The sequence below is a fragment of the Triticum dicoccoides genome, chromosome 2A, assembly GCF_002162155.2.
Source record: "Triticum dicoccoides isolate Atlit2015 ecotype Zavitan chromosome 2A, WEW_v2.0, whole genome shotgun sequence".
NCBI lineage: Eukaryota > Viridiplantae > Streptophyta > Magnoliopsida > Poales > Poaceae > Triticum > Triticum dicoccoides.
This window is the reverse complement of record NC_041382.1, coordinates 520,206,744-520,221,638: the sequence shown is the minus strand read 5'-3', so window position 1 is coordinate 520,221,638 and position 14,895 is coordinate 520,206,744. Positions and strand designations below refer to the sequence as shown.

The 14,895-nt window shown below is 44.9% G+C and overlaps 1 protein-coding gene across 1 annotated transcript; it reads right to left on the bottom strand.

Moving 5' to 3' along the window:
- Nucleotides 1-5,906: 5,906 nt before the first annotated feature.
- On the bottom strand, nt 5,907-7,701 carry LOC119359518 (WAT1-related protein At1g68170-like). The gene is made up of 6 exons (XM_037625677.1): nt 7,469-7,701; nt 7,229-7,291; nt 7,016-7,135; nt 6,496-6,913; nt 6,260-6,411; nt 5,907-6,177 (listed from the first exon to the last, which is right to left on the bottom strand). Exons 1-6 carry the CDS (start codon nt 7,666-7,668, stop codon nt 6,024-6,026), a joined length of 1,107 nt encoding a protein of 368 aa, XP_037481574.1. The 5' UTR covers nt 7,669-7,701; the 3' UTR covers nt 5,907-6,023.
- Between the last annotated feature and the right edge of the window lie 7,194 nt (nt 7,702-14,895).

The window sequence follows — 14,895 nt, the reverse complement described above, 5'->3', positions numbered from 1 at the left end:
CCTTCAGTGACTTCTTCATCGGTTAACTGAATGTTGATGTGACGTTGGGGGTCTTCTACTTCACCAGTGTACTCACACATTAAACCGGAGCGGCGACTTAATGGTAAGATGCTCCAGGATATCCAGCAGCGCACAAAGTCGACGCCTGATAAATCGTTGGCCATAAAGGCTCGAAGCTTGGCGAGTTGAGGGGCATACGAGGCCCGTTCCTGGGCACTTAGACGTTACGGCAGTGGATGAGTGTTGGAAAGCCGGTGGGCACGGTAACCCGGCAAAGGATTCTCGTCTTCAGGGGAAGTGTCTCTACAGTAGAACCATGTTTGGTTCCACTCTTTGGGGTGACTGTGCAGCTTGGCATGAGGGAATTCAACCTCTTTCCGTTTTTGAATGGAAACGCCACCAAGTTCAGTGTTGGGTCCGTCTACAAATTCCGTGTGCCTGTTCAGATGAAAAAAATCCTGGAACAGCTCAGCAGTTGGTTCTTCTTGTAAGTACACTTCACAGAAGACTTGGAAGTTGCATATATTGGACACCGAGTTGGGTCCAATATCTTGATGGTGGAGCTGGAAACTGGCAAGCACATCCCGGAAAAACTTTGACCCGGGCGGTTTGAAACCACGGTCTATATGGTCAACAAATACCACTACCTCACCCTACTTAGGGGTAGGAGGATTCTCTGATCCAGGAACTCACCACCGGATCTCATTCTTTTTGGGCAAAGTACCAATCCTGACCGTTCCGTTAAGTTGTTCTTCGATAACTCGGGAAGGAGCCCAGTTGCAAGCATAAAACTGTTTGGCCATTGCAAATGAAAAGCTGAAAGGAAATACCGGTTTACAAATGATTCATGGTGATACATAAGATGCGACGGAACAAAGACATACAAGTATGTAAATTGTGTAAACCGGAGGCTGGTACTATAATGAATGACAAGGCAATATCAGAACAAAGGAATGCACATACTGTTAAACCGGAGTATAACAACGAAGGTAAAAGGCTTGTCCGGTTCACCAGAGGGCTAATGGTATATGATAGATTGCTTTTACAAAGGTAAACCGCCTATGTGGTAAAGAGGATACAGATCTAAGGCAAGAATGACTAAGTAATGTAAAAACAGATTTCATAAGGTTGCAGTGAAATTTTGGATCTACCGTAAGACAGGAAAATAAAAGGATTTAGACCTAAAAGGTTGATCTCGAAGCAGTTCACAAGGGACCAGATCAGTGTTTTATGCGCATAAAGGTTTGTTTTGGTAACAGAAGATAAGCCATTACGTGGAATACATCAGGTTTGAAGTTTTTATCCATGGACTAAGAAGACACAAGGGAAGAACAACACCGGAGTCTCGATGAACTTCGACGAACGAGGAAACCCTAGATAGATCTACAACGGAGAAAGAGAAGGGACTTACAATGGATGTTGAAGCAGCGGAGGTATGTCGTGGTTCTCTGGTGCAACCAGGTTGATGCAGCGGCCGGCGGAGAGACGGAGGCGAAGCTCGGTGATGGCGGCGGCGGCGGCGCTCAGGGGCAGAGATGTCACAAGGAGGAAGAAGAAGTGAAGGAGACGAAGGGGAAAAGGAGAAGGGCCCGCGGTCCTATTTATAATGTGAAGCGATAAGCGACAAGCGCGGGAATCGAGGAGCTCAAAAATGGATAGTTAATAAAGATGTCGCCTCGATGGTTGGATATTCATTAATGAAGGGAATCTTCAGCTTCAACGAATAGATGCCGTTAGGGCGGTTTACTACGGATCTAAAGGATGACATCACAGCGGTTTACCAGATCTATATGAAGGTGACAGGGCAAGAATGTTTCTAAGTATTGAAGATTGACATGAACAAGTTCAAATCAATCTGGGGCCTAATGTTGGGGATATGATTACTGGAGGTAAACCTGCTCAGAGTGGTCGGGTTAGCTCCATGAAGATAGAAGCCCATGAAGACGTGAAGATGGTGGCGCTTTACGAAGGCCCAAGGCCCAAAGGCGGGTTAAAGCCTGTAGATGTAAACCGACTCTGTCATGTAACTTGTATTGTAAGTTAGAGGAATAGAGACCGAGCCGGACACATCTATGATCCAGCCTCGGGACTCTGTAAACCGGCGGGCGTCAACTTATGTATATAAAGGGATGACCCGGACGCGGTTTGAGGACAACAGACAACAACTCGAGAGCCAGGCAAAGCGGATTCGCTCCCTGGTCATCGAAACCCTAGCAATACCAATCACAACTAGACGTAGGCTTTTACCTTCATCGAAGGGGCCGAACTAGTATAAAATCCCCCGTGTCCCTTGTCCGGTTTAACACCTTTAAGCTAACCCATACCGATGGCTCCACGACTAAGTCCTTTCACGAGGACATCTGCCGTGACAAACCCACAACACATATTGAGCCCTAAACATTGTCAATGCTCTTGCGAGCATTCCCGAAGCCCACTCGAGCATATGTAAACACCCTGAATCACCCACATACATCAAGCAAACACAAACAGGAGTAGAGTATTATGCCATAGTGCGCTTAAACCTATATAAACTTATGTGTCTCATGGTCATTGGTAGCTAGAGGAAAACTGAATATTCTAGCCCTTGGCCAAACATAAATACTGGGTATTCTTGATCCCGATGTCTTGAATTCTGATATGCACTCTTTCCTGTTCTACGGTGGCATGTTTTGTATTCCCATGCTCCAATCCCTTGCGGGGTCAGCATGAGTCGCTGCCGGAGGGTTGGCCATCTCCCCTTGATTTGTTCACCGCTTGGGAATGTGGTTTTGTAGTCAGGAGGGACGCTCATGCATCCTCTCCTCCTGTTCGGTGCATGTGCGCTGTCGGGGTCCCCACCCTCTGCCCAAGTTGGGCAAGGTGGGAGTGATGGTGTTGGTGGGTGCCCCATCCAGATCTATCCATTGTAGTGGGAAGGCGCTAGAACTGGATCTTGATGGTTGCTGCCGCAGGTGGTGGCGAGCGGCCATCGGGTGGGGGGGTTCACTGGTGCCAAGATTTGCATGTGCTCATGGTTGTACTTGTGGCAAGGGGTAGTCCAGGGATGTGGAATGAGTGGTCTTCTCGTCTGTCCCATCAGAGTCTCGGTCCATCGAGATAGGGTGGAGATGTGGGCATGGACGCTTCCTGTCGTGGAGGCGTGGATGCCAACTTGTTGGTTGATGCCTGGCTAGGAGTGGAGGGAAGTGTCTTTTGTTCTTCCTACTATGGTTGGTGTGCTAGGATGTGGATGCTGGTGGATGATGCGTCTCAAATGTATCTATAATTTTCGTATGATTCTTGATATATTGCTATCAATCACATACACTTTGGACATGCTTTTTTATAAAAATTTATTGGACTACCGTGTTAAGCAAGTGCCTAGTGCTAGTTCCTATTTTTTGTTGTTTTTATAATTTTAGGAAATCTCTATAAACAATCCAAGAAAAAATGGGAAAGAAATAGTTTGGGATGTTTCACGTGAGAATAAGAGACCCAGAGCCAAAGCCCAACATCAGGGGGTCTCCAGTTGCTTTGATGTCTTGTGTTGATGCCCCTGGGCCTAGGGTGTCTACATGGGGCGTCTATGGTCTGGAGGCAGCCCTCGGTGGCTCTAGTGCCGGTTGGCCTTTATGTACCCTCATTTGCATACCCTAAGTATCATGCATTTTTTCTCCATCGCTACAACGTGTTCCCACTAGGTGGACCAATGCCCGATTAGACTGTCATGTTCAAGACTTAAAGGCAGGTGGCAGCGGGAAAGTGTATGTCTACACCGGGCATTTTAAAAGTTGAAAGAAATTGGAGAATCTTTCAGGTGTCCTAGGAATATACATATAAACAAAAGGAGAAATTTTGAGACACACATTGAGTAGCATCACTCTACCATGGGTTTGAGTCAGAAAATATAGACTGCACCAATAGGTAACACGGATGACTACCATAGAAATAGTGCTTTTGGTGAAACATAGAAAAACAACGGTCCAAGGAGTCCAGCACCAACAACCTTGATAATGGCTCCCCGGCCCATCCCCGCTTTGCTTCATGGCATATGTTACAAATGCCTCGTTCCTACGCATCATGCGGCTATCTGCAGAGATCCCCTTCAGTGCTCTTGATGTTTGGAAAACAGTCGTGCGCACGAGTGTCGCAGTCCATGGTGTCCACTCAACTTGTTGGCATGTCTTGTGGTGCCATCTGTGTCGCGTCTTGGCATTGAGCATTGTCCAGCTCCAGCTTCATATGAGGGTTCGATGATGTCTGTGCTCCCCTCTGAGGCGCTTCGCCATAGTTCTAGGGCATCTATCGTCTTTGGTACCACTGGCTCGGCAACCCTATCTGATATGGTGTTGCACTCCGCTCTAGCATATCAGACAAAGCTATTGCGAGGTTGGCTAGCACGGGTAGAAGCTTTCTGAAGCGGTCGGAGGTTGCTCTGAGCAGGCTCTCCCTTGTGTTGACTATGTTGCAGACTACTGCGACGTCGCATCCTCTGCATCCTCCTGGTGTGTCTGGTGTTGGCTCCACAGAAGACAGGAGGTGAAATTATATGGTTGTTTTCTCTCCATGTGTTGGGGATAATTCAATGTCGTTGTCTGGCTTGTCCCATGTGTTGTCTACCTCTGAGGGCGAGTTCATCGCTGTGCTCGTGGCTCCGGTGCTACAGATCATGTCTAACTTCGGGAGCTATGCATGCACCCTACTTCGCCTCTGCCAGTGGAGCACATGAAGGTTGACTCACTGATGACCTAGTGTGAGGAACGTGATTAGCATCTATCATGTGAGCAACTGGAGGAGTCTGAGGCCATTGTGTCGGTAGTATCTAAGGTTGATGAAGCTGCAGCGACCAGTATGTTGGCACCTACTCCTGGGAGCCGTTTGGTTGATGAAAACTACACCAAAAAGGTGGACTAGTTTGTGCCCTCAGTCATGACTTGGGCGTCCACTTCACCTTTTCTAGAACATAGCCAAGCGGTTGTTGATGAGGAGCGCTGCTCTTGATTGCTGCCACACACTCGCCCGAGTCCATCATGCAGATGGTTCACGTGGGTGATGATGTTCATGTGGGTGATATGTTGTTGTGGCCGGAGTGCCGGTGCGTAATCTCAGCGACATGTTCACCATCTGACTTGTCGTATACCTAACTAACTTGGATGCTAAATCTAAAAAAAATGATGGATATCTCTTGAAGCAGAAGGCATCCACGGGCAAATGCAAGAAGGACGGTGCTCACCCTAAATCTAAAATCCTAAGAAGATATTTAGCAAGTGCAATGGCAAGAAGGGTGACGATAATGGGAAAACACAGATGCTTCCATGATACACTTGTCTAGACTGCAATCGTGAGCTGAGATGTGGCTGTTCTCTTTGTCGTTAGATTCTTCTAAAGTTGTAGTGGGGCGTTGGGGTGTCATTTGTGATGTTGTGATCCAAGTGTATGGATGATTCTATTTTTCTTTTGCAGGAATGGATGATTCTATATTGGATGTGTTTGTTGGATGATCCTATAATTCGTAGTCCGAGAGTAGTTCACATGAGTAGATAAATTTGTGAAGGTTTTTAAATAGCGGGCTATGACATTTAGCGGCAACCTTTAAAAATAGCTATAGCTGGGCTATGGCGGGCTATAGCGGCAAAGTGTACATGAAATCATTTAGCGGCAACATTCTCAAACAGTTATAGCGAAGCTATAACGGGGCTATAGCCGGCTATTTAAAACTATGTTTTCACCTGTTCTTTTAATTAATTAACCGAGCCACTCGCTTTTTTATTAGTGGACAATTAGTGGACGAGGCAAAACTTTTGCCTCCATTTTGAAATAAAGAAAGGGTGTGTCTAGGGCACATCTAGATGTGCTCTAGTTATTGCACATATAAGTGAGTGAATCAAGCACAAAGAGGAAAAGAAAATATCCACACGAATCTTAACGTAAAATCAATGATATAGGACTTAGATGTACAATACTTATGGCACATCTAGATGTGCTTTAGCAAAACTGATAAAGAAAATCTTGACTGCCAAAGTGTACGCATGATCTTATTTTCCTCAGATTATGTTAGTATGTGGAAGGGGCCCCTTGCCCAGCTCGTCGTCTTGACCAACAAGTTTCGGCGCATCGGCTTCTTGTTCATCTTCCTCTCTGGCCTTGCCCCACAGCACCATGTACAGCCCCGCCACGATCAGCACGGCACCAAGCACGCTGCACGCACAACCACCCGTTAGAAACTCAAACAGACACCACATGCATGTCCTCAAGGCATGCGAGTTAAACAGGGCATCACATTCCGATGTGCAGGGCCTCGTCAAGGACGATGCAGCTCATGACCGCGACGAAGATGATGATGAGAGGTCCGAACATGGCGACGTAGAGGGGCCCTTTCTTCCGCAGGCACCACGACATGAGCGGGAAGGCGGACCCGGACGCCACGATACCCTGGACGTACGATAGGAATCAGCCATGAGAAACGTGGCACGGGCGTGGAGGAAGCAATGGCCGATCAATCAGCCGCCCGATTACCGCGTACGCCGACGAGTAGAGCCTGATGTTGAGCCCGAGCCTCCAGTGGTCCGCGTCCCTGTGGATGCAGAGCGCGAGTAGCGTGGACTGGACCGCGCCGAAGAGGCACACCAGCGCGGCGATCGAGTAGTGGCACGGGTAGACCTGGCCGACCTTGGCCTGGATGGTGAGCCAGATCGCGTAGCTGAAGCAGCTGGTGATGGCGAGGAAGGAGCCGAGGATCCGAGGGCCGGCGGCCGGCTGCGGCCGGAGCTGGCGGTCGCCGGTGGCATGGCTGAGCCCGGTGTGCGCCATGCGGCGGAGGAACAGCATCTCCGGGCCCTTGTAGAACGTGAGCAGCATCGCGCCGCCCAGCCCGACCAGGGTGCCCCCCAGCTTCGCTTGGCCGCTGGGCTTTCTGAGCTTCAGAGTCTCCATCCTGTATGTTGTTCCATTTTCCAAGTGGGGCCTTTGAGTCTGTGACCAGAGTAGACCACCATCCAGAAAGAAAATGAGATCTGTGACTAGTGTGACGACCGACCTGGTCAAGATTGCGACGATGAAGGTAGATTGAGGGGTGAGGTTACTGAGAGCCGTGACGATGGTGGTCGAATTCGTGAGCTTGATGGCAAGCACCAGCAGGTTCTGGTTGATGGTGATTCTGCATTTCTTCGGTTGATCAAAGAACAAAACACAAACACAAAGTCCACAGTATTTGCTAACATGGTCGCCAAAGAGGAGACGAAGAAGTTACCCGAAAAGTCCACACAAGAATAACCCTGTGACAACCTTGACGGTTAGTGGTGGCCGTTTCTTCCTAGAGATCGATCACACGACAGCCGCGTTAGCCAGAAAATTCAACAAAGGTTGACCACGTTCTGGCAGAGTATATGCCCCACTCGTCACTGGCTATCTTGTGAGGCATCCCGGCAGCTGCAGCAATGCGCAGCTGTATATTTGCGGCTGCGGAGGAGGCAAGAATTAAGGCACGCACCTCTCGATGAGGAAGGCGAGGGGACAGAGGAAGGCGGCGCCGAACATGAGCCTGTAGGCGACGAGGACGCGGACGTCCATGCCGTCGTCCAGCGCCAGCTTGATGAAGATCTGCAGGGCCGAGAAGATGAACTCCACCACCACCATGGCCGCCACCGGCCTCGCGGCCTCCAGCGCGCCGCCTCCGACACCGATCCCCATGCTCCTTACACCTTAATTACGTGGACGAACTAGCATGCGTCCGACCAGCTGCACGAGAATGTACACAAGTAGTAGCAGGTGCATATATATGTCCTCCTACTCCTAGCGATGTTAGCCAAGCGCACTTTCTTGTTTTCGGGTGAGATGGGTGTCCCGCAACCTGCAACAACAACACAACACCGATGGAATCCGTACGTGCACGGACAGAGGAGCGGTGACAGGCTGACCTCAGATCATAGCGCACATAATGCTGTACGAACCGGCGGTGCGTCACGGCGTGCGTGCGTGCCAACGTCGTCTTGGAAAGCTGGGCTTCTTTGGCGACAAGGATATTCGTAGCAAGCAAGAACACAGAAATGTAAAATAAGCTTCAAGGGCTCACAAAGAAACGATCGCTTTCGCTTCAATGGGGGCCGAAAGTCAGCGCAAGTCAAAGTGGTGACTGCAAAATTTTGACACGAGGAACTCTGCCATATACGCAATTCAGAGAGGGCAAGACAAACATACAAGAGCAACTATGCCATATACGCAACCTCCATAACGTATATGAAGCGTGCTTCATAATGTTTTGACGGTTAAAGGATGGCTACGTGCAATAACAGTCACTATAATGTGGTATACAAAAATCTTCTGTTTTCTTCTATCTACTATGCTTGTCCAATTTAGATCAAACAATTCAACAGTTCAACAAATATTATTACAACCCATTAATATCAACACAACAAATAATCCAACCGGAAAAGTGTTCAAGTAAAAATAAATGAATTTTAAAGAAATTTAAACACACTATCTCTCAAGTAGCTGTCAATGGTACTCAATGAGATCCTCTTTCAGTTGATCATTGGAGCTCTCGTCTTCAATCTTTAGGTACGCCTCAAAAATGCTTGAATGTGGTTTGTGTGCCTGCGAGGAATGGTGATTGTGCCAATATTTTCATAGGTCATGGGGCTTGGCATATCCCTCTCAACCACCATGATCATGTTGTGTACGATCATGCATTATGTCATATCTTTGTCGAGACAGCCTTGTTCAAAAACCAAGCAGGACCCCGAATAATTGCAAACCTAGCTTGCAGCACTCCAAATGCTCTCCCAATGTCCTTCCTTGTTGCTTCTTGCATCTTGGCACAATGCTTAAGTTTCTTGGTCCACTACAAGAAATATGTCAACTTATGACCTTCTGTCAGTGACCCTGGAAGAATTGGTCATAAATCTATGACCATTTTAGACCAATTGGTCAAAAGCTGTTCGGGGGGCTCCAAACCCTAAACCATTGCGACCATTTTGGTTAGAAAGGTCGTAATTTTCTTACACGAAATGGTCATAAAGCAGACAGCACTAGTCCGCTGCCTTATTTTTAGCTGATCATGACCAATATAGATGGTCATAACCTTGTAAATTGTGGTGGATTGGTATGACTTGGCGCCACCTCATCAGTTTTGCCTATGTGTCAATTTTTGCCCTAGGTTGTGAAGCAACCTATATTTCTGTTATTCCAAAAATTCCCAAAAAAATCTCATAAGTTCTTTGGGTCATATCTTCGTCAAATATGTAAAAATACTTCCTTGCCTAGTTCAAAAATAATTCAACAATATTCATTTTCCTATTATGTTCATAACATCACTTTATGAAGGAAGTGCTATTTATATATTCTTGATTGCCCTCGGAATTCTTGGGCACTCTTTCCTATTCAAATCATTGCTGCATGACAAAATTCAGCTCCATTTGCCTAACAAATCTTCCTCGGCAAATTTTCAAAGTTTTTGTCCACCTAGAAGCATTGTGAAGGAAGTACCTATTTTATATATCCAAATGACATGAAATTTATACAGTTCCTTCATATGCCCAAATTATCACCCTCCTCCAAATTGCAGCTCAGTCAAATTATCTATGTGAGCCCAGGTTCAATTTATATTTTATGGCTAGATTGGCACATTGCAAAGCAAGTGTTATCTAGACCCCTTCTATTACCCTCAAACTCTTTGGGCACTCTTCCATACCCAAATCATTGCTACATGATAATATTCAGCTCCATTTTCCTAGTAAATCTTTCTCAGGAAATTTCCAAAGTTTCTACCTCAAGAGAAGCTTTGTGAAGTAAGTACTATCTAGGCTTACCCAAATGATCTGAAAATCTACCAAGGCATAACCATACCTATGTAACTTATCTACACCAAATTTGAGCTTATTTCATTCATCCAATTTCTCTCACTAGTTTTCCCAAGTTTCTGTCCATAGAAGAGCATTGTGAAGGAAGTACCACTTTGGCATGTCCAAATGGTATCAATTTTCTATGGTGCTTTCCAATGCCCAAATAATCATCCTCCACCAAACTTTAGCTCAATCCATTCATTATTTTGAGCCCAGCTTCAACATTCATATTTTTGTCCAGTGTGGTACTTTGCAAAGCAAGTACCACCTAGGATCCTCCTTTTGATCTGAAAATTTGCGAAGACATTCTTCTTACTAGATGATCATCCTCAGCCAAAACTCACGCCCATTGGCCATGTGCATTTCTCGTACTGCCAATCAAACACTTGGCTGCTAATTCATCTTTGAGCATAGGTCGGTCTCCTCGTGAGATTCTTCTGTTGTAATTTTCTTCCTAGCACCTACTCGGGGAGTGCCCAACCCTCTAGACATGCCTAGGCCTCCCAGAACACATGTCAACGCCATGGTCACGCGGTGACCACGCACCAGGCATGCGAGTTCACGCGCTTTGGAGTTGGGGCCCTGGGCCACCATCCAAACCTCGACGTATCGCCACCAAACCATGTATTTATGCTTAAATAGATACTTATGTAACTATAAATGATTTTTGGAAAAAATAAAGACCAAACAAAAAGGCAGCTGCAGTTCAAATTTGACTCGCTTCCTAATGAATCGGCGGGAATTTGTCTTTTTCACCAGAGGTGGATCAAAACTTTTGACACCCAACCATTTTGTCAATTGTGCATTAAATATGTCCTAGTATTTTAGAAAATTGATTTGGTCCAATTTTGCAAAAAATATATGGTAGGTCCTTCACAAAAAAACTCATTTTGGGCACTCGAAAAATGGAAAATAAATTTTCCATGCAAAGAAAATGAAAACTCCATTAGGCAACATTGTTTGGAATTCTAAGATGCACCCTTGTGCACAATATGAGATCATTTGAACAAACTATTCCATGAATGTGGACATAAGATTGATCGTTTGGCTTGAAAGCCATGAATCTTCAGAGATGATAGCTCATTTCTGAGAATACTTTTTTAAAATAATTACCGTAATACAAGTTTATTATTTTTTATGGCAACTTGGTCACATATAATGACACAATGCAAAGCTTTCTCATTTTTTAATTTTTTTTGAATTTTTTATGCCCGTTTCAAAATGCGGTTAAAACGGCGGGTTTGACTATTCCTAGCTAGTGGTTGAATATTGGAAAACTTTTGATATTTCTCTGATTAAATAGATACTTATGTACCTATAAATTATTTTTGGAAATAATAAAGAGCAAATTACAAGGCAGCTGGAGTTCAAATTTGACCCGCTTCCAACTAAATCGGCGGAAATTTGTCTTTTTCACAAGAGGTGGATAAAAACTTTTTACACCCAACCATTTTGCCAATTATGAAGTAAATATGGCCTAATATTTTAGAGAAATTATTTGGTCCAATTTTGCAACAAATATATGGTAGCTCCTTCACAAAAAAACTCATTTGGGCATTCAAAAAATGGAAAATTAATTTTTCGTCCAAAGAAAATGAAAACTTCCTTAGCCAACATTGTTTGTCATTCCAAGATGCACCTCTGTACACAATATGAGATCATTTGAACAAACTATGCCATGAATGCGGCCACAAGATTGACCATTTGGCTTGAAAGCCATGAATCTTCACACATGATAGCTCATTTCTGAGAACACTTTTTAAAATAATCATCTCTTTCTAGTAACTTGGTCACATGTAATGACACAATGCGAAGGTTTTCCATTTTTTTAAAAAAAATTGAATTTTTTATGCCCGTTTCAAAATGCGGTCAAAACGGCGGGCTTGACCGTTCCTAGCTAGTGGTTGAATCTTGGAAACCTTTTGATGTTTCTTTGATGAAATAGATACTTATGTACCTATAAATGATTTTTGGAAAAAATAAAGAGCAAACTACAAGGCAGCTGCAGTTCAAATTTGACCCGCTTCCAGCTAAATCGAATCCGACGTGGCCTGGGTAGACAGCCAGTGACCAAAACAAAAGGTCATGGGTTCAACGACCTTCTGTTAAAGGTAGCTAATTTCAGTTTACGACCACCATCTCTTGACCTTCTGTTTTTGGTCACAAAAAGGTCGCAGATGAAAAACTACGACCTTTCAGCGGCCAATAGTGAGGGTCACAAGTTGACATATTTCTTGTAGTGGTCTCTAGATTGAAAATTGTCTTCACCAATGTTGACCAAGATAGATACTCCCTCCGTTCCAAAATAGATGACTCAACTTTGTATAAAGTTAGTACAAAGTTGAGTCATTTATTTTGGAACGGAGGGAGTAGATGTCATCGGTTAGAAGTAGTTTTGGTCATGTTGATGACCATTTCCCCCTGCAAAAAATGATGATGACCATTTGCCATGAGGTTGCATGGATGACCCATACCACCTACTAGCCTTGCAAACTGATAAGATCTCTGCAAGACATTGATGTTATCATTAGATCCATGCAACCCAAAGTAGCAATGTCAAACCCACAAATCCTCAGAGGCAACATCTTCCAAAATGATTGTCAGATCATGGCAATGCCTGGTGAATTGGTCATGCCAAGCTGTAGGGCAATTCCTCTACCTCAAATGTATACACTCAACACTCTCTAGCATTCTAGGCCAGCCTCTCATTGCATTCATCGCTAGAAGCCTCGACGTGTCCTCGACATTGGGTGCTCGTAGATACTGCTCTCCATAAACCTTCATCACAGTATCTGAGTATCATCAAACACGTTCGTGCATTCTATGATTGTATCTTCGGCCATTCAAAGATACTCATCCAACGCATCTATAGGAGTATCATATGCAATCATCCGAAGTGTCAATGTCACCTTCTGAAAACAGGAAAAAAACAACTAACCGGCAGCATTTCTCCGTTGCTAGAAGAATGGTACATTGCCTTCCATGTCGTCGGCAATTCGATGAAGTAGTCATTTGGTCATGTAGAAGTGTCACCATAACAAGTAGGCAGGGAAGGTACAAACGGGCAGAAATTAGTCTCCCATGAGCTTATCATGGCCTTCGATTATGTTCTGGTGGATTGTCAGATGACCAACCTGTGTCCCACATGTTTCCTCTTCATTTTGGTTGCCGATATCCATTTAGCACCCATCAACAAAACCGCGTCTTCTTTTGCATCCATGAACTCACTCTCAGACTCAGAGCTAGTATCCGACGATGAATCATAAATAAACAGCTCTACCATCAGATCCATCTACACAAAATGTGAATCCTATGTCATCTACAGGAATCTATGAGCTGCTTCACAAAAAAAATTGGGGAAAATTACCTCCGAGCAAGTCATGAACACCTTGAGGTCACACCGTGAAAGGGTGACATGACCGTGATAACCCATAAGTATAGGGGATCCCAACAATTTTCGAGGGTAGAGTACTCAATCCAAATTTATAGATTCGATACAAGGGGAGCTAAAGAATATTTGAAGGTATTAGGAGCTGAGTTGTCAATTCAACCACACCTGGAGATTAATTATCTGCAGCAAAATGATCAGTAGCAAAGTAATATGATAATTTTGATAATAGTAGCAGCAGCAATTGTAATAGTAACAGCGATAGCAATAATTTTGTAGCAAGTGCAATAGTAATGATAGCAGTAATAACTTAGAAAGAACAATATAAGATAAATTCATAGGCATTGGATCAGTGACTTGTTGGATGATATTTATCATGAGACAGTTATAACCTAGGGCGATACGGCACTAGCTCCAGTTCATCAATATAATGTAGGCATGTATTCCGTAAATAGTCATACGTGCTTATGGAAAGAACTTGCATGACATCTTTTGTCCTACCCTCCCGTGGCAGCGGGGTCCAATTGGAAACTAAGGGATATTAAGGCCTTCTTTTAATAGAAAACTGGAACAAAGCATTAACACACGATGAATACATGAACTCCTCAAACTACGGTCATCATCGGGAGTGGTCTCGACTATTGTCACTCCAGGGTTGCCAGATCATAACACGTAGTAGGTGACTATAACTTGCAAGATCGGATCTAGAACATGGATATAATGGTGATAACATAAATGGTTCAGATCTGAAATCATGGCACCCAGGCCCAAAGTGACGAGCATTAAGCATAGCGAAGTCATAACAACATCAATCTTAGAATATAGTGGATACTAGGGATCAAGCCTTAACAAAACTAACTCGATTACATGATGAATTTCATCCAAATCCTCACCGACCAGCGAGCCTACGAAGGAATTACTCACTCCCGGTGGGGAGCATCATGGAATTGGCAATGGGGAAGGGTTGGTGATGACGAAGAACGAAGATCCCCCTCTCCGGAGCCCCAAATGGACTCCAAATCTGGCCTCCCGATGAAGAATAGAAGGTGACGGCGGCTTCGTCTCGTGGATCACGATAATTCTTTCTCCCTAATTTTTTTCTCCAAATATGTGATTTTATAGTATCAGGGTTGTGGTCTGCAGGGCCACCAGGTGGGGACAACCCACCTGGGCGCGCCAGGAGGGGGGCGCGCCCTGGTGGGTTGTGCCCACCTAGGTGCCCCTCTTCGGTGGATCTTGGTGTAACACCCATGATGCGGCTATATATCCCACGTGTCGGAGCACGACTTAGAGGCATAACCGCATAGTAGGCATGTCGCAAGAGGGGTAATCTTTACACATCCCATGTACTAAATAAGAAAGGGATAAAGAGTTGGCTTACAATCGCCACTTCACACAAATACAAGTTAAACGTACATCATCCAGAATACAATCAAGGTCCGACTACGGAACCAAAATAAAAGAAGACAACCCCAAATGCTAGATCCTCGATCGCCCCAACTGGGCTCCACTACTTATCAACTAGAAACGAAACAACACAACAAACACGATCTTCATCGAGCTCCCACTTGATCTGGGTTGTGTCACCTGCACTGGTATCATCGACACCTGCAACTGTTTGAAAGTATCTGTGAGCCACGAGGACTCAGCAATCTCACACCCACAAGATCAAGACTATTTAAGCTTATG